This window comes from Mustela putorius, unplaced genomic scaffold (genome assembly GCF_011764305.1).
Source record: "Mustela putorius furo isolate JIRA1106 unplaced genomic scaffold, ASM1176430v1.1 tig00000095_pilon_pilon_pilon, whole genome shotgun sequence".
NCBI classification, from domain to species: Eukaryota; Metazoa; Chordata; class Mammalia; order Carnivora; family Mustelidae; genus Mustela; species Mustela putorius.
Window position 1 is genome coordinate 31,201,351 of NW_025421280.1, and position 19,728 is coordinate 31,221,078.

A 19,728-nucleotide genomic window follows, 5' to 3' on the forward strand; every position below is an offset into this window, starting at 1 on the left:
TCCCCCCACCACCCCTCTGCTCAGAACCTCCTTGCCATGATCCCCGGCTCTTAGTCAATGCAAGAATTCTTCTAGTCATCAGGGATAGTTGTTGATCAATAAATTGATCAGTTTGGAGAATGTCAATCTACCTTTGGATACAATTCTGGGATTGTCCAAAGGGATTTCCATGTTGACTTCTGTTCAGCAGCAGGATAGTACCAGCCTCCTAGGGGGTGCTTCTCATTATCATAATCACTGGAGGAGCACCAGTCAACTAGTGGGTATTAGAGGCTGAACTGCATCTCCCCCAAAATTCATGTGTTGAAGTCCTAACCCCAGTATGTCAAGAATATGACTGTATTTTGAGGTAGGGTCTTTGAAGAGGTAATTAATGAAAATGAAGTCATTACAATGGGCCCTAATCTGATATGACCTTCCATAAAAGGAAGACATTAGGACACAGATACAGACAAGGGGAAGTCCGTGTGAAGACATGGGAGAGGAGGGTCATGTAGAAGTCAAGGAGAGACGCCTCACCAGAAACCAAGCTCTTCAACACCTTGATCTCAGACATCAGCCTCCAGAACAGTGAGACAATAAATTCCTCTCATTTAAGCCAGTCTGTGGTGCTTTATTATGAAAGTCCCAGAAAACCAACACAGTGGCCAAGGACCACACTGTGAGCTGACATTTTGAGTTCTAACATTGCAAGAGCTGATAGCCCAGCAAGGTCTGCTCAGAAGTCAAGTGAATTACTTCCTCAAAGATCTTTACAAAAGACAAACAGTCTAAAGGTACAGGCGGGTAGATAGCTCTGCTCAGGCTTGGGAATCTGACCACACACTGGGCGCAGTCCTGCCTTTCAGCTGGTCTGCCTTTCTAGAAGTTTCATAGGACACATCTTGGCAGAGGCCTGATTCTGCCACATAGGTTGGGCAAACCGCACCTGAGACCTTAAGAAAGTTGCCTGTCAAGAATAATTTTTCCCCATCTGCTTCCCAGAAGCTGCTCCACATCAGACAGGCTCTCCTACTGGGAGCCCTGTCCAGGCACACCACGGTCCAGAAGAGTCAGGGAGTTTTCAGCTCCAACTCAGTCAGGGAGTTTTCAGCTCCAACTCCATTGTCAGACCCAGAGCCCCCAGGCCAGCACTGCTTCCTAAGAGCCATGATCAGGGACTTGGTGAGTTTCCTCAGACCCCAGAACTTGGAGACAATTTCTAAGACCTCGTCCCTCTCCAGTAAAGTACCTGCTACAGACTGCATTATGTGTCCTCACCCAATTCATTTGTCAAATCTGAACCCACAGTGTGATGGGCCTTTGGGAGGTGATTAGGGCATGGGGGTAGAATTCTTGTGCCCTTATAACAGGGACCCTAGAGAGCTCTCACCTCTTCCAGCATGAGAGAACACGGCAAGAGGGTGGCCATCTATGAGTCAGAAAATGGACCCTCGTTACACACTATACCTTGATCTTGGACGTCCCAGCTTCCAGAATTTCAATAAATAAATCTCTGTTGTTTATAAGCCACTCAGTTTAGTTTTTTGGTGCAGCAATCTGACAAACTAAGACACCATCCTATTGAAGAAGCCCATGGGCATCAGGGTGGTTCAGTCAAGTGTCTGCCTTCAGTTCAAGTCGTGATCCCAGGGTCCTGGGATCAAGCCCCGTGTGGGGCTCCCTGCTCAGCAGGGGAGTCTATATCTCCCTCTGCCTCTGCTGCTGCTTGTGTGCACTCTCTCTTGCTCACTGTCTCTCCCAAATAAATAAATAAAATATTAGAAACAAAAAATAACAAGCCCTCAAATCCTCACCGTAGAAATGCTCTCACTTGCACCCAAGGGGCCTTGCAATATCCAAGCTCCTGGTTCCATCTTAGCTATATCCATGTTGGCTCATGGAAAGGCGGTCCTCCGTGGAAGGGCAGAAGGTTCTCACCCCTAAGAGCCAAGGAGCACTGGATAAAGAGTCACACCCACCCTCAGGGGTGAGGTTCAACAGGAACATTTCCGCTCACAGATCCAATATGTAGTCTTGTCACAAGAGAGGTCATTCCAGGTGCCACCTTTGTTCATGCTGGCACAGTCCTCATCAAAGAGGTTGTTGGGTTCCTCTGGGTCCCAAAAGCTGGAGGAAGGAAAAGTGGGTATGGGGAGGGATGAATAGGTGGAGCTCAGGGGGGTTTTCAGAGCATGATATGTGATACTGTGACAGCGGATACATGATGTCACACATTTGTCAAAACCAGTAGAATGACGGGGAAAAAAAAAAACAAAACAGTAAAATGCACCACACTTAGAGTAAACCCTAATGTAAATGATGGACTTTAGTTCATAATAATGTATCCATATTGGTTCATCACTTGTAACAAATGTGCCACACAAAATGCAAGGGGGTAATAATAGAGGAGACTGTGCAGGAGAGAAGGAACATAGGAAACATTTCTCTGTACCTTCTGCTCAAATCTTCTGTAAAAAACAAAGTCTATTAATAAAAGAAAGAATATGGTGGGGCGGGGGAGAGGAGGAAAGGCCTTCATGGTTCACGTCTCTTCCATCCTAATCATCTCTTTGGCTTTTCAGAATTACCTGAAGCTACCACATGATCCCCTTCAGCCCAGCTTGTCCGCCTTAACTCAGCCCCGCCTCCCGCTCGCAGGGGTTAATCTCCTGCTCCTGAATCCCTTTCCCGCATCTGGTCAGTTTCTGCCTCTTACAAAGAATCCTTCCTTCGCCCCTGCAATCCTCCCAACCTTCCAGGTATTGTAGTGTCTTAGATCACATTCCCTTAAAGCAGAGCCTGATTTGATGATTTAGGTGCATGGGATTTATTAAGGGATGTTCTCAGGAGAGGACTGGGAGAAGCAGGATGAGGCAGGAGGGGGCGTGGAGCTGGGATGTGGGTTCAGTCTGATCTAGCCCTCCCTAGCCTGATCCGACAGGGAGCTCGGGAATAGGAATAGCACCACCGAGTTATCTCAGAGTGTGACAAGGGATCCAGGCTTCTTTCATTGGCTATGGGCTGACCCCACTGGGAGTGGAGCAACCTTCTAGCTGAGCAGGCCCCCCATCACCTGAGGACAACTCTCTAAAGAGCATAACCCTGAGCCTTTAGCAGTCAGTGCCCCCTGCTGGGGGAGGGCTGCACCAGCCCATATGAGTCGTCTGAGCTGAGCACCCACAGCATCACACTTTGCCTTCTCTATTCACAGAGCGGTGCCTTACTCCAGGAAGTTTGTTTGTTTGTTTGTTTGTTTGTTTGTTTGTTTGAAGATTTATTTATTTATTTCAGAAGGAGAGAGAGAGAGCATGAGCAGGAGAGGCAGAGGAAGAGGGAGAGACAATCTCAAGCAGATTTCAAACTGAGTGTAGAATCAGACAGGGTGTTTAGTCTCACAACCCTGAGATCATGACCTGAGCTGAAACCAAGAGTCAGATGTTTAACCAATTGTGCCACCTAGGTGCCCCATTCTTCCAGGAATCTTTAATAAAAAATGAGATCCCCCTCAGGACACTAATATTTCTAATATATAAAGAGTCCTTAGAAATCAATAAGGAAAAAAATCCCAATATAGGGAAGCCTGGGTGACTCAGTCAGTTAAACGTCTGCCTTTGGCTCCAGTCATGATCCCCAAGTCCTGGGACTCAGTCCTGTGTCGGGCTCCCTGCTCAGTGGGGAGCCCACTTCTCCCTCTGCCTGCCGCTCCCCTTGCTTGTGTGCAGTCTCTCTCTCTCTCTCTCTCTGACAAATAAATAAAATCTTTTTTTATTCCCAATATAAAAATATGCCAATGATATGAATAAACATGTCACAGAAAAGTTAATACCTGTGGCTATTAAACATATGAGAAGATACTCCCTCTCAGGCATTATAAGAGAAATGCAAATTAATACTATATTGTGATTCCATTTTCACCTATAATTAAGCTATCAAAAATTACAAAAGCTTGATGAGCTCTTGGAGAAGAAAAGCGTAGTGAAGCCAGTGAAAGAATAAATTGGTATAACCACTATGAGGGGCAGCTTGTTAACATTTACTTAAAATACAAATACATACACTCCTTGAAAAAGTAAAGTATAATGGCTAAGAGTATAGACTTTAAAGATACGTTGGTTGGCAGTGCCACCTGCTAGCTCTCTGACCTGAGGTAGGTTGGTTAACCTCTCTGTACCTCAGACTCCTCATCCTGAAAATAGATAATGATAAGAAAATGGAAAATGACAAGAAATAAGATAAAAATAAAATGGAGTTGATAACAGTACTTTCCTTACAGGATTATTAAAAAGATTAAACAAATGGGTTAATGTATGTAAAGTCCAGAGAGTCAGAGACAGACACAGAGATCCTGTTCATCCTCTTGGCATATCAAAAACTTCCTCTTCCTCCTGCCCTGTCACCACCCTTCCTTTGTTTTTTTCCCCCTTACCCACTGGCCTGGGGACCTGATGTATGTGAGCAGTTGTGCCAAAAGGAGATGTTGCAATGGAGGAAAATTTAAAAGGTACCGGGACCAGAAGCCCTATCCGCAAAAAAGCACCCTTAGGCTTCCACTATCCGCCCTCGCCTAGGATTCTAGAGAATCTTCTGGCTCTAACTGCACAAAGACCCACAGGGAGCAGAGACCCCAAGAGCCCTCAATACTTGCCTCAGAGTGACAGGTGACCCATCCAGCCATTTCCAGTCCCCTTCGCGGTCCCTGTCATTCAGCCCCAGCCAGTATACCCGTGGAGAGCCATGAGCCTTAGCCACAAAGTTCTGCAAGTACAAACTCCATTCAGCCATCAGTTTAATGACATCAAATATAAGTAGTCTAAAAACACCAACGAAGAGCTAGAAATTGTCAGATTGAATTTAAAAAACAAGATCCAACTATATTCTGCCTACAAGAAATCCACTTGAAAATAATGACACAAATAAAATAAAATGATGGGGAAAGATAAACCATGCAAACATCTGGGCTCAAATCCCAGCTCTGACACTCACTAGTTGTAAATGACCACAGGCAAGTTTCTTAAATGTACTGTGCCTCAGTTGCCTCATCTGTAAAGTACAAATAATATGTACTATGTACAAAGCATTTTGCTATCTAACCATGGTAGCCTCAAATCATTGCAATTGCTTACAAAATGCCAATTCTCCTCCACGGGTGGAACTATTTCTCTACCACCTAAAAGCATAGGAGGACCCATGTGACTTGCTTTGTGAGTACAAGTAAGTGGAAGCGTTCAGAGTTGCCTCTTCCATTTTCATCATTGAGCTACGGGGACTGTGTTACTTTAGCACAACATAACCTCTCCTGACTCACACCCTAACCTACAGGGTTGTAGCTATGTTAATGTAAGATATAAGATGTTTGGAATAGAGCCTGGAGAATAGAAAGTGCTAAGAGATAGCCATTATTGTATCTCCAGGTTAGAGGAAAAAACTGAGACTTAGCATAAGAAACGCAAACAGGATTTAAACTCAAGTAGGGCGTGTCCTCACAACCTTGTTATTAAAAAAAGTCTTAGTGGCTCAAAAGCAATTCCAATTTCTCTCCATCCAGACCAGGGAAGGATATGTGAATCCCAATGATTCTCAAGGGCTTGGAATGGATAGATCACCTGTTCAGCAAAGCTACTGATGATGACCAAGTGAGAATAATTCTCCTGGCAGAACTTCCGGGCTTCATCCCATGACTTGGTGGTTGGGGAGAAGTAGTAACACTTTCCTTCAAAAGGGACCCAACCCTCCGGGCAGGTGACCCTGGTACAATCTGGAGACAGAACAGAATGCTGTCAGAATGGCCCCAGAGCGAGGGTCATGTACATGGTGTGCCATATAAAGTTGTGCAGGCTGTGTACTGCTCAACTCCAGGTAGCACCATTCAGATAGACGGCAGTGTGAATCACCCCCATGGATTTGTGCAATGTGCCAGCTCTGTCATGCCCCCCATCTCAGGGCAGTTCCCCAAGTCCCACTCACCTAATAACCCCCGTAGTTCTCGGAGGGACTGGTTGGTGTTAGTTCTTATGTGGTCAATGTCTTTCTTCAGGCCAGCTATCCCTGCCATGCCAGTCACTGTTAGCAGAGATAGGCTGGAAGGTTAGAAACCCAAATCCCCATCTACCCACCCACCCACCAATGACTGCAAACACACAAGACACAAGCAAGATCAGTGCTCCCCACTGCACCCTCTTTCTAGTAAGTGGTGCTAGAACTCAAAATGACATGTGCAGTGCCTAGAGAGGGTCCTAGAGTGGCTCAGGGTCCTAGAGTGGCCCTCGATCAATGCCTAGGAGGCATTGATCTCTGGGAGTTGGGGAAGAGTGGAGATGGTGGACTTCCTGGAGGAGGTGGGTTTTGGAGGGAGATGGTGACTCAGTATCTGTGAACAGAAGAGGGAGGCTCCATTGGCAGGCACCACCTTGGAAGCCAAGGTACAGAGGCAAGTGTTTTGGGGAAGGCTGCTGTGGTAGAGATCAAGGTGAACCTCATGGAGCTAAAGCTTAAAATAGGGTGAGGTCCGATGTCCAGGTCCTTGAATGCTAAGCCAGGAGTTTCGTGTTGGACTCTGGGCAGTGAGAAGCCATCACTAGGTTTTGAGCAGAACAGTGGCTTGATCTGAGATGTTCAGAGAAGGCATGCACATAGAATGGAACAATTTTCAGACTTCAACAAACATGGTGAAGGCCATGTCAACCCAGAAGACTTTGCTACAACTAATGTGTGTATTCTCCCTACTCCCACACAAACATGCCCTCTTCCAGCTTGACACCCTTCCCTCTTACTCACTGCCATTCCTGTCCATCTCCAGGTCTAGTCACTTTTACCTCCTAAAAACTTTCTGCTCCACCCACTTCTCTCCATCCTCATGGCCACAACTCTCATTCAAGCCACCATCCTCCTCCCTTGTACTTATGATGTTGCCTCCTACCACTGGGCCTTTGCATATACCTGAAGCCCTCAACATCTCACTTGATCAATTTTTTCTCTTCTCTCACTCAACTATAGCACTCTTTCCCTAGAGAAGCCCTTATTGAACCTCCCAAAGATAAGGTCAAGATCCCTAATTAGATTTTTTTTAATAGAATGATTTTCCTTTGGCCAATTCATTGAGATTTGAAATTTTATACTCATTTTTTTAAAGATTTTATTTATTAATCTGACAGAGAGAAATCACAAGTAGACGTAGAGGCAGCCAGAGAGAGAGAGAGATAGGGAAGCAGGCTCCCTGCTGAGCAGAGAGCCTGATGCGGGACTCGATCCCAGGACCCTGAGATCATGACCTGAGCCGAAGGCAGCGGCTTAACCCACTGAACCACCCAGGCGCCTTTATTTTTTTAAAGATTGAAATTTTATACTCATTTGAGTGATAATTTGGTAAATGGTTCTCAATACCTGACTGTGCTGTCCAATAGAAATAAAATATAAACCACATACATAACTTTAAATGTTCTAATGGCCATGTTTTTAAAGAGTCAAAAGAATCAGGCAAAATTAATTTGAATGTTATTTCTTTACTTATCCCAATATATCCAAAGTATAATTTCAATGAGTTATCAATATTAAAGATTCTTGTTATTAACATTGTTAAGATATCTTACATTCTTTTTTGTAGCAAGTCTTTGACATTGGTGTGTATTTCACAATTACAGCACATCTCAGTTCAGAATGACTGCACTGCAAGAGCTCAATAGCCAGTGACTCAAGACTAATGGCCACCATATTGGATGGTGGAGGTCTAGACTCACATGCACAAACACACACCACACACTCCACAAGAACAGGATCTGGGCCTGAGGTGCTCACTACCCTACCTATGCCCCAAAACCTAACACAAGCCTTGGCAGAGATGGGATTGGAAGTGGTCTTGGAGTTGGTATTGAACACTCACATTGAGTGTTCAATATGTGTGGGATGAAGGGACAATTGGAACCACTTACCATTTGCTTGCCATGCCATCTGCTGAAAGGTTAGTATCTTCAGCTCTTCTACCATCTCCTGGTCTATGAGGAAGAATCCATCTTGAGCTTAAGTCCTCCCATGATCAATGCTCAGTTTCTCCCCAAGCCCCATCCTCTTCCTACTCACACTTAATCAGGGTCACAGCCAGACCAGTGCAGCTCAGGACCAGGGACACCACCACCAGCAGGCACAGGTACACCACCAGTCTCTCCTCCTGATAGCATCCAGGACACCTGGACTTCTGACTGAGCTGGGACACTGGAGTTACTGGGGGATGAGAATGGAGACAGAGAGACCAGCATTAGTGCTTCAGAGAGTGAGGAAGAGACACTTGAGCCTCTCTCCAAAAGCAGACAGACAGAGATCCATGGTCATGACTGTATCACCAGATGGGGTCAGCAAGAGAGGATCAGGGGAAAAGAACTGTGAAGAAGCCCAGAAGAGCACTTACTGTGCTCTGGGGCCACCCCTTCTCCAAATTATAGCCCCTCTCCATCTCCAAATGAAGCCACATCTCCATTCCTATCTCCATTTCCAAATCCAGCACCATCACCATAACCTAACACAACTACAACCTAACCTAGAACACTCAAGAGAACTTACTGTATGCCAAGCAACCTGTCACATCCTTGTTATCTTATTGGATCCTTATGACACAGATGTAATTATTATTATTCCCAGTTTGCAAATAAGTAACCTGAGGGCTTGGAGAGGTCATGCATGACTTGGACCCAGTACTGCTTCAAACATTTATGATGCTTTTCTTATACTCTTCAGCAGCCCCTGTCCAAGCTGCTCCCCATTCTAGGACCTTTGCTTCAGAGGCAGAGACTGTTTCCCATACCTTATGCAAGTAGGAGGTGGAACCTAAAAATTATCAGTCAGGCACCCTGCATCCCTCGGGGTCTGGTCTAGACTCAGAGGGGAGGAGCTTCTGAAAGGACACATTTCTCTGCCCCCAGGGTCTCCCTCTGTGGCTAGAGGTCTGACTCAAGCATACATGCGACCATGAGAGGGAAGATAGGGATCCACAGGGAGGACATGAGGACTTACTAGCTAGGGATGGCTGGAACGGAGGATGCTCCAGACTGACACCTGGGAGAAAGGGGGGAAAAGGTTGATTCAAAGTTGCTGGGGGAAAAAAGCTGCTGAAAGACTGTCTTCCAAGATCAACACCTCCCTCATCCCATCTGATTTGTTCTCTAATCAGAATTGGGGAACTGGAGGGAAGACTTCCAGGTGTCTCCTCTCAGGCTTCTTAAAAAGTCTTCCTACTGCTCACCCAGTTGAGATGTTCGGGGGACAGGGGTGAGGTCCAGGCCTAGAAGATGTCAGAAAGACAATGGTTATGCAGACCAGGGCTTCATCCAGGTAAGCCAAAAAGACCCCAGCCCTAGATTCTCACCTTTGATCTTTGGGGACTTGCAGGGAAGTGGGGGGTTCTCCGTTTTATTTCCTGGGGGGGAGGGGGAAGAATGGTTGCTCAGGCCCAGAGCAGGACAAAGCCAGCACTGGTTTCCTGTACCCCCAGCCCCAGCTCACCTGCCCTCGGAGGCCTGGGTGGAGCCATTGAATCTGCAGAAGAGAAGTTCAGGATTAGAGCTGGCATGAGGGTCGGAAACGTATCAGAGGCAGGGATGGAACCAGGACTGGGATGAAATGGAAAGCTAGGGATAGGGTTGAGCATAAGAATGGAATTGAGGGTAGGGATGGGGACAGGGTTAAGACAGAGTGACCAACCATCCTGGATCATCCAGGACTTGCCCAGTTTTAAAACTGAAGTCCACATCCCAGGAAATCACTCATTCCTGGGCAAACTGGGACAACTGTTTACCTTAAGTTAAAGACAGGTGAGTTTGGGCTAGTGTTGGAGTCAAGGCTATGGTTGGGATAAGAATGGGGTTGAAGATGGGCTGGGGACAGTGATGGACATGGCAGTAGGGTTGTGAGTCAGGATGTGATGGAGATAAAGATTGGGACTGGAGTTGCACTGAGTTAGGGGGAAGAAGTTACAGTTAGGTTTTAGTTCTGCTGGAGTAGGGTGATGACTTTGGATTTGGAAATAAAGATGGGGTAGAGATAGGGCTGCAATTAGAGATGGGGAGGGGGCTAACTTTGGGGAAGGAGTACTACTGATGGTCAGATGGTGAAGTCATCTTGGTGGTGGGTTTGAGAACTGTATTGGTACCAAGTGGGACCCGGGAGACAGATAAACAGCCAAGCGAGTTCACCTCCTCCCTCTGTCTGAGCCCCATGGTGCCTAGGGACCTCCCAGGTTGGTCTGATTCTGGATTAAGAAGTGGAGGATGCAGCACCCCACCCCACATAGAATGGCCCCTCTTCAAGGACACCAGCACAGCACAGTCAACCCTCAGAGGCCCTAGTGGGATTTGGCTCGGGGAAACCACAAAGCCTTCACTTTTATACCCACTTAATCAGATTCTTGTTGAGTCCCGGTCCAGGCACGAAGCACCCAAGTCTAAGATCTAGGTCAATCTGGGCCCAGAATGTGAATGCGAAGATGCTGGGGAGCCACTGGCCCACTCACAGTTTTATGAAACACCAGGTTTCATGTCTCAGGACCTTTACAACCCACCAGCTCTCTACTGGACATCTCTTCCTAACAAACTCCAACTCATACCTCAAGTCGCACTCCAATAGCCCCTCCTCTGTGGCCAATCCTCCCAACACTCAATTCCCCCTGGAGATTTCCCCATTCTCTTTGTCCCTCCCTTCTCAGACCTGCTCCCCTGAGGCTATGCCCAGAACTGTCTCTCCCCTCAAACAGAGAGATCCTCAAGGGCAGCCAGAGACACAGATACTCCCACCAACATAGTGCCTGGCATGAGCTGGGTACACAGGAGGCTCACTGTGTGTCCATAATGTCCAGCTAACATCCTCTGGGGACCCTGATTTCCCCAGGCTATGAAACACACATTCCTTAACCCTGGCCTCAGAGAAGTCATCTTACCTGGCTTGGGAGGAAGGTCCTTGTAGGGTGGCGCCATATTCTCATAGTCATCACCGTCATCCTCCTCCTCCTCTCTGGTCCCTTCCAGAGGAAAAGCAGGTGAGAGTCCAGCCCATTCCCTCTTCTGTCCCTCAGGGCCCCGTTTCCAGCCACAGGGTGGGGAATACTATAATCTGGGTCCCAACCATCCCTGACCCCCAGGTCAAGCCTGGCCAGGGCCATACCTGGCAGGTACATGGCTGCAGCTAACACAGGATCCTAAGAGGCAGAGCCAGGGATGGACAGCTTCTGCCTCCTATGCCTCCTGCTCAGGTGCCTGTGGCTTCTCTCAGTTCCCTTTTTCATCAAAAGTCAAGTACATGCAAATCCACCTTAAGGGGAACCACCCAAACCACACACACACACACACACACACACACACACACACTCATACACCTTTTTCCCAGTTTGGATTCATGCACAAATGTGACAATGACAGCAACCCCTGCATTCAAGCACCAGGCCCTGGGTGGAAAAGATGGATAAGCTCCTTCCTTCATAGAACTTTCCATCAAGACAAGACACTGAACTAGCCTAAACATAGAAATAAACAAATACAGTTTGATTTTTTATTTTATTTCCAGCAGTCACTAAGCAGTGTTTAAAAATAAAATGGAGTAATGCGATAAGATAGGGGCCAATGTAGAGATATAAAGAAGATACAAAGAGGTCTCCTGGAAGTGACATTTGCAACAAAATGTTGACGTGATAGGTGCTAAGTACTCCCGCATTCCACAGTGAGGTCAGAAGACACTGGCTCATTTCTCTCTGACTGCATAAGGACAGCAAGCACGTATTATTTCACAGTTTCTGTGGCTTAGAGTTCAAGAGTCGCTTGTCTGCGTGGTTCTGCCTCGGGACCTCTCATATGCAGTCAAGAGGCTCCCTGGGGCTGGGTCTCTGACGGCTGGGCTCTGGCTGAAGGATCTGCTTCCAAGATGAAGTGCTCTCCAGAGGGCTGGTTGAGCATCCCCCACAGTGTGGCAGAGGCCAAGATGGACGCCATTGAGCCCTTTCATGATTTAGCCACCCAAGTCACAAACTATATCCTCTACTATTCTTTTCACATGGACCAGCTCAGAGTCATGGCGGGAGACAGCACGAGGGTGTTCACAACAGGATGTAAGGATCACTGGGGGCCAGTCACCACTGTCATATACACAGAACTTGCAAAAGCAAGTTTTTCACCCTGAGCTTGACATTGACTGGAAGTTATTTAAAAAGTGAAAATTAAAGACAAAAGTCTGTTCACCCCATGGGTAATGCAAGGGATGAGGTTTTGACTCATATCTAAAACAGCAAGAAGCAAAAGCATGGACTTGGGGGGAAGGTCTACAAGAAGAGTGGCTGCTTCTTTGGGTTCAGCACGGATGTGGGAGTTTCCTGTGAGCCAAGTGAAGGCGGTAGAATAACCAGGCTGGAGCCATTTGGAGAACTATTCCCAAGAGGGTAGCCTGCCTGTGCTTCTCCAGAGGACCGCCATCAGCCTTTGGGGCCAGCGGCCTTAGGATATGCATCAGTCCTCTATTCTCTCATTCCATGACTCTGGCAAATTGAATTTTTAGAAGATGGCAGCAGGGGCACCTGGATGGCTGTCATTAAGCATCTGCCTTTGGCTCAGGTCATGATCTCAGGGTCCTGAGATCAAGCCCCGCATCAGGCTCCTTGCTCAGCGGGATGCCTGCTTCTCCCTCTCCTACTCCACCTGCTTGTGTTCCCTCTCTCGCTGTGTCCTCTCTCAAATAAAACAATAAAATCTTTTTAAAAGAAAGAAGAAGAAGGCTGCAACAGTATCTCTTTGTGCTACATGTTCTTATGCAATGTGGCCTTGCCACTCCGACAAGAAGTAGAGTCCAGGGACTACTGTCACTTGGGCACCCAACTCTTGATCTCAGCTCAGGTCTATGATCTCACAGTTATGAGTTCAGGTCCCACATTGGGCTCCATGTTGGGTGTACAACCTACTTTTTAAAAAAATGTTTTTAATTAAAAGAAGTAAAGTCCTGTTCTCCCCACCCCCACCCCTTGAATCTGGGATGATGTTAGTGATTCTCTTATAACCGACAGAATGTAGTGGAAGTGATAGCTGGCATGCAGCCTCCACCTAGCTGTCAGAACGCACACTCCTTGCCACCATGTTGTGAGGAAGCCCAAGCCACATCAAGGCAACCCACTCAATAGTCCAAGCTGAGGCCAGACTTCAAGTCATCCCAGCCTAGGTGCCAGGCATATAGTGAAGGCACCTCCTGATGTTTCCAGACTTCAGGACAGTAGAGTCACCTCCAGCCCACTGATTCTTCCCATCTGAGGACCCAGGACATTGTGGAGCAGAAACCAGCTCTCCTACAGAAACTGTGAGCATATTGAATGTAAGGACCTAGTTAGCCAGAGCGACTCCATCTTGGTTAAAAGCCATTTTGTTGTTTGTGCAGTAAAACTTAAACTGACCCTGCCCCCCTTCCCCCAGAGAAACTTACGTTCCCCCCAGGGAAACCAGTAAAATATGGTCAACTAGTTCCTAATAACAGAGCCCAGAATACAAGGCCAGGTTGGCCAGTTCTTGATAACAGAGCCCAGAATACAAGGACGAGTCAGGCCAGGTGGAGACATCCAATCAGTAAGAAACACACATACTTTTTCCCTAACCACCAAAGAATGTAAACCCCGCCATTTGGGCACCAATCTTGAGCACCAATTCTGACCAGAGTAATAGGTTAGGTCGAACAGCTACTATAGGGTAAATTGTAATTCAATTGGCCACCTATGTGTGACCTAACGTAACTACAATCTCATTGGCCACCTATCTGTGGCCAGACTTTTGCTCTATAAAAGATAGTCTGTAAGATGAGGAAGGGTCGCCCTCTTCAGAGGTGGCCCTGACCGGTCAGTCAGTCAATTCTTGAGTCTGTAAGCTGGGAGTGATCACTCTCTTCAGAGATGGCCCTGACCAGTCAGTCTGACTTCTAATGCTTAGCATAAAATAGAGCTTTGCATAACTTTCACCTTATTTCAGTCTTGTTCCCCTGATCAATCAGTCTGACTTCTAATACTTATCATAAAATAAAACTTTAAATAACTTTCACTTTGTCTCAGTCTCGTTTCATTTAATAACAGACCTAACACTGAAGTGATTTTTTTTTTTTTTGCCACTAAGTTTGGGGAGATTTGTTTGATAGCCTAGATATTGGAAATCTGGCAAATCTGCTAGAAATTCTGGTTAGCTCTATCTTCATGATATACCCAACATCTGAGCCTCCCAGTCTGACCTTCAGCAGCTTTCACTGGGATTACAATAATAGCCTCCACCTGGTCTGCCTGCTTCTGCCTTCTTCCACATAGCAGGACCCATAGAAGCAGACAGGTGGTCTCCAGAAGCTGAGGAAGAGAAAATTGGGCAGATGTTGGTTAAGGGGCATAAAGTTTCAGTTCTGTAAGATGAATAAATTCTGGAGGATTGGTGTACAAGAATGTGTACTGTGTACTCGAAATTCACTGTAAGGGTAGATCTTGAATCTTCTATGAACGAAAGAAAAAAAGAAAGAAGAAAGAAGGAAAGAAAAAAAGGAAGGAAGTAGAAAGAATGAATGAACTATCAGGCAATGGGTATGTTGATAGCCCCATTGTGGGGAATATTTCACAATATACATGTATATCAGATCATCAGTTTGTACATTGTGAAATATTCCCCACTCAAATTTCCTGGCCCCCAGCCAGAAAACACCAGAAGCCCTGGAAGCAGCCATGTCCTTTCAGTGCCTGCCTCTGTGGTCACCCTGCTTCTCCCTGTGTGTGCCTGTGTCTCAAGCCTCTCTCTCCTTTCTCTGAAGTTTTATACCACCTGGTGGCTTTGGAGATGGAGGAAGGGGCCACAAGCCAAGGGATGCATCTCTAGAAGCTTGAAAAGGCAAGAAAACGGGTTCTCCCACTAGATCCTCTGAGGGAATGTGGCCTTTCTGATGCCTGGTTTCAGCCCCATCAAACAATTTAAACTTCTGACCTCAAGAACTATCAAAGAGTCCATTACTGTTGTATAGCCACTAAATTTATGGCGATTTGTGATGGTAACCACAGGAAACTATTCCATACTGCAAGGGGCAAGACCCCAATTCCCCCTCCGAGGGGCTTTCCACTAAAAGTAAATCATAATCACAATTCATAATGGGCTGAGCAACATGGAAATACCATCAAGACCGTATACACATCAAAAGAAATGAAATACTGCCATTTGCAACAACGTGGATGGAACTAGAGCGTATCATGCTTAGCGAAATAAGTCAAGCAGAGAAAGACAACTATCATATGATCTCCCTGATATGAAGAAGTGGTGATACAACATGGAGGCTTAAGTGGATAGAAGAAGAATAAATGAAACAAGATGGGATTGGGAGGGAGACAAACCATAAGTGACTCTTAATCTCACAAAACAAACTGAGGGTTGCCGGGGGCAGGGGGTTTGGGAGAAGGGGGTGGGATTATGGACATTGGGGAGGGTATGTGATTTGGTGAGTGCTGTGAAGTGTGTAAACCTGGTGATTCACAGACCTGTACCCCTGGGGATAAAAATATATGTTTATCAAAAATAAAAAATTAAAAAAAAAATTAAAAAAAAAAAGAATATTAGGCTGAGCTAATATTCTGTTCTGTTGTTCTGTTGTTCAGAACAAGAGCAACTTAAAATAGAATTTCTTGCCTCACAGATCAATATAAGCAACCCACAGTCTCCACAAGCAGAAAGTCTTCACCAGCACATGAGGAAGGAAAGTGACATAGCCCTTGTTGAGGTTGGGGGGTGGCGGGTGGCAACAGACCAGCCTCCCTCTGCAGAGAAAGCTCACCCCAGGGGCTGGGCTTTCCCCTGTTAACCCTGCATGATGTCACGTGCAGAACCTCCCCAGCCTGCCTGAGGCATAGATGCAGCCGTTCCCATTCTACAGACGGAGAAATGAAGACATCAAGAAAGAAGGAGCCTGTCTGCTGAACACACATAGGACCATCAGGCTCCAGATGAATGGGGGAGGGGTGTTAGAGCGGAGGGAGCGGATGGAGGTGGGGTTATACCAGCCAAGTAGACTGATAGCATCTCTGTCCATCAAGGGCGCCCCTTGAGATGAGTGGGCCCAGGGCAAGGAAGTGCAGTGATGGCTGGATGGTCTCACTGTGACTGGGTAATGACCACAGCCAAGGCCATCCTTCAGGACTTGCCACACAGTAGGTACTCAGGAACTAGCAGAGCAATCCAGTCCCATCAACTAGATATAACATAAGGCTGACCCCAGCTCTGCCCCATTCTTGCTGTGTGACCTCAGGGGAGTAGAACAACATCTCTGAGCAAAGGTCCTCTGATATGTCCATGGGAAGTGTCACGGGCAGCTCGACAAATCGACCAGGAATGTGAGGGTAAGAGGATGGTTAAGAGACAAAGAGATGGGGGCAGGAGGAGCACTGAGGATGATGTCCAAGAGAACTGATTTTATTCCACATCTTATAATCATTTATAAGGCAGACCACAATAGGAGGAGTAATACATCAGTATCTAGTCAGATGACCGCAAGTTTCTATAACAAGTTTACATTAACTATAAGCAAACCTTGTGATGTCAGGTAGTCTCGGCTAATGCCATTAGCAAGACAATCAACCAGGGAGTGGGTTATGGGAGGTACAGGAACAACAAGGACCAACTAAGAATTCATGCCCCTGACCACATTGTTCCCTTCTGTAGGGAGAGCCTGTGGGAAGTCACGTAGGTGAGCCCATGACACGTAGCACAGACCCTTCCTCAGTGTTACTCAACTTTCCTGTCCTTAACCCCTTATCAAGGCATCAGGACTTTAAAGGAGACACAAGTCAGGTCCTGGTTTGATCCACTACTCCAACCATGCCGTAGCCTCCAACAGGGGAGTGGGGATTCAGTTGTGCATTCATCCATTCTACAGATTGTATTGACAACCTATTATGTGTTAAGCTCTGTTCTAGGTAGCAGGGATACAGTGCTTAACAAAAAAAAAAAAAAAAAAAAAGGAAAAAAAATCCCTTGCAATAAAAAGGAAAATCGCAGAATGGAAATCTTACTAGGCATGTTCTCAGACTAGAACCAAATTAAATTAGAAATCACAGAATGACATCTGGAAAATCCACAGGTATTTGGAAATTAAATAACACCCACAGATCAAAGAGGAAGTCAAAAAATTAAAAATATTTTTAATTAGGGGCTCCTGGCTGGCTCAATCAGTCAAGCCTCTGACTCTTGATTTCAGTAAGGTCATGATCTCAAGGTCGTGAGATACAGCCTCGTGTCAGGTTTCGTAGTGGGCAATGGAGCCTGCTTAAGATTGTCTCTCTCCTTCACCCTCTGCCTCTTCCCTCCACTCATGTGCTCAATCTCTCTCCCTCTTTCTCTCTTTCTCTAAAAAGCATATGTTTTTAATTGAATGAAAGTGAAGGTGTACCATATCAAAATATGTGGGTGCAGCAAAAGTCATGTTAATGAGGAAATATAGGACACTAAGTCCTTATGTTTAAGCAGGTGATTGAGTATATTTGAAAACTGCTAAGAGTCCTTTTGTTGTTGTTTTCAAGTAACACTCTTAGAAACATCTGTTTTTACATGTGTCTTTAGACAGTTCTACATTCATTACAGAATTGCCTATACATCCATTCACTAACACAGTTCACAAGTGACCAAATAAGGAACACTCATAAAAACACATCTTTTCCAAAAACAAACAAACAAACAAAAAACCAACACAAAAAAAAATGAATTAAATGGCCCAGAGTGGATACTGTGGTGAAAACACACACACACACACACACACAAAACATATCTTTTCCCATGTGTCCTTAAATACATCTCTCCATGAATTACAAAATGGTCAGTACATGCATTGGCCGATGTGATGCTCCTTCTGTTCTCCCTGAACCGTTAACACTTCCAGAACCATCTTTTTCGAATGTCTATAAACATTTCCTGACATGCATTACAGGATGTATGCCCAATTCATGCTCTGAAATAAGTCTGTGTTCAGAGAGTAGATCTTAAAAATTCTCATCCCAAGGGGGGAAAAAAAAAAAAAAAACATTGTAACTCTGTGTGGATGTTAACAACACTTACTGTTAATTGCATATTTGCAATATAGACATGTGTGGAATCAATTGCATATTTGCAATATAGACATGTGTGGAATCATTACGTTGTGCACCTGAAACTAATATAATGTCATATGTCATTTACAACTCAGTTTTTTAAAAAAGAAGGAAAAGGTGATCTAGAGAAGCCTGACAATTGAAATAGACAGGGGGTTCCTGGGTGGCTCAGTTGGTCAAGCATCTGTCTTCCGCTCAGGTAAAGATCCCAGGGTCCTGGGATTGAGCTGTGTGTCTGGCTCATAGTGGGGAGCCTGCTTCTCTTTCTGCCCCTCCCCCTGCTCATGAACTCACTCTCTCTCTCTCTTTCATGCTCTCTTTCTCTCTCAAATAAATAAATAAAATCTTAAAAAGAAATAAAGGAAAGAAGGAAGGAAGGAAAGAAATAGACTGAAGAGGTTGAGGAAGGCCATGGATAATATGTGGATATCTGGAGGAAGGGCATTCCAGGCTGTGCAAAGGCCCTGAGGACAGCAAATTCCTGGTGTGAAAAACAGGAAATGTCTCCTTCTCCATGAGACTTTCTAAAACAACCAGCCCATAAACTCCATTCATTATAATTCTCCTTAATAGTTATTACCATCTGCCGTTCCATATATCTCATTTCTTTATCTTGTCTATTGCCTGTCTTCCCCCCCATTAGCAGCTCAGCTCCACTCCCTGGCACACAGTAGGTGTCAAATGGGTGTTTGTGGAATGAATGAGTAACTTTCCAGCCTGCCAAGCTCTAACTAAGGCCACCCACAAGGCGAAGCCCCCCAGGCTCCCTCATCCCTCCAACACCAACCAGCCAACCTCAATACAGGCAGCTGCCATCCCAAGACAGCGCCCAGGCTAGATTAGATGCACTGTCCTGTCTGCCCTATAGGCAGATTAAGGCCTTCCCCAGGGGCTTTCTAGGTCTTCCTGATCTTGTTTTTTTTCCTCCTCCCCCCTGAACTGAATTACCCAGAGCTTCCCATCTCCCATCCAGCAGACCGTGGTAAAGCGCAGATGCCACTCAGAATTTCCTTCTCCGCCCCCGGTCCCACTTGGGCCGAGGGTGTTCTGCTCACAAGATGTTAACACGGCACCTGCCTGGGGGCAGGCCAGATGGGGCCAGAGCCGAGGGCGAGGGAAGGAGGAAGGACGGGTGGGGAAGTTGTGAGCAGCGAAGCAGGGTACGCAGGGGGTGTGGGCAGGGGACACCGGAAAGTCTCCTTGTCAAATGATTGGTAGAGGAAAAAAAAGGAAGGTTGAGTGGCACAGGTGACCAAGGCCCAGCCCCTTCCTCCACCCGGGCACAAACTGCCTGAAACCACCCTCACCCTCTTAGTTAGAGCTTGGCAGGCTGGACAGTTACTCATTCATTCCACAATGTCATCTCCTCCAGGTCCCAACTCGGAGTATGGACAGGACAGACTGAGGCAAGGGAGGGAGTCCAGGGACCTCAGGACAAAATGGGCCACGTCCTGCCACCCACCCAGAATCATCTGTGGCTTGGACCCCTTCAGCTTCTACCAAAATGACTGGTCCCAGGAGTATCTTGCCGTCTTGGTTGCCTTCAGGTTAACCTGAAAAAAAAAAAAAAAAAAAAAAAAAAACCAGCCCATTATTTCACAAGCAACGTGAGTGTGTTTGGGAATAGCAGAGAATTGCAACCTAAGATG

At 46.2% G+C, this 19,728-nt stretch overlaps 1 protein-coding gene across 3 annotated transcripts; it reads right to left on the reverse strand.

Annotated features, from left to right (window-relative positions):
- Window positions 1-583: 583 nt before the first annotated feature.
- CLEC17A (C-type lectin domain containing 17A) lies at window positions 584-19,193 on the reverse strand. 3 transcript variants are annotated; one of them, XR_006607512.1, is made up of 13 exons: window positions 11,125-11,232; window positions 10,901-10,981; window positions 9,472-9,504; window positions 9,335-9,385; window positions 9,212-9,250; window positions 8,983-9,024; window positions 8,056-8,196; window positions 7,908-7,970; window positions 5,947-6,042; window positions 5,586-5,737; window positions 4,628-4,737; window positions 1,797-2,109; window positions 584-1,140 (listed from the first exon to the last, which is right to left on the reverse strand). XR_006607512.1 is itself a non-coding variant. In XM_045082911.1 (12 exons), the coding sequence occupies exons 2-12, from the start codon at window positions 10,935-10,937 to the stop codon at window positions 1,977-1,979; spliced, it is 897 nt and encodes a 298-aa protein (XP_044938846.1). In that variant the 5' UTR covers window positions 10,938-10,981; window positions 19,028-19,193; the 3' UTR covers window positions 584-1,976. The 3 variants fall into 3 exon arrangements, 2 of the variants coding, with proteins under 2 accessions (XP_044938846.1, XP_004748272.1); XM_045082911.1 differs by lacking the exon at window positions 11,125-11,232 and adding an exon at window positions 19,028-19,193 and having other exon boundaries at window positions 584-2,109; XM_004748215.3 differs by having other exon boundaries at window positions 584-2,109.
- Between the last annotated feature and the right edge of the window lie 535 nt (window positions 19,194-19,728).

Bases quoted from the DNA above. Each gene is read 5' to 3' on its own strand.
- CLEC17A (XM_004748215.3), bottom strand. The intron at 7,971-8,055 runs GTGAGTAGGAAG...TCTTCCTCATAG, and splicing joins GGCTGTGACCCTGATTAAGT to ACCAGGAGATGGTAGAAGAG. The intron at 6,043-7,907 runs GTAAGTGGTTCC...CTCTGCTAACAG, and splicing joins GATGGCATGGCAAGCAAATG to TGACTGGCATGGCAGGGATA.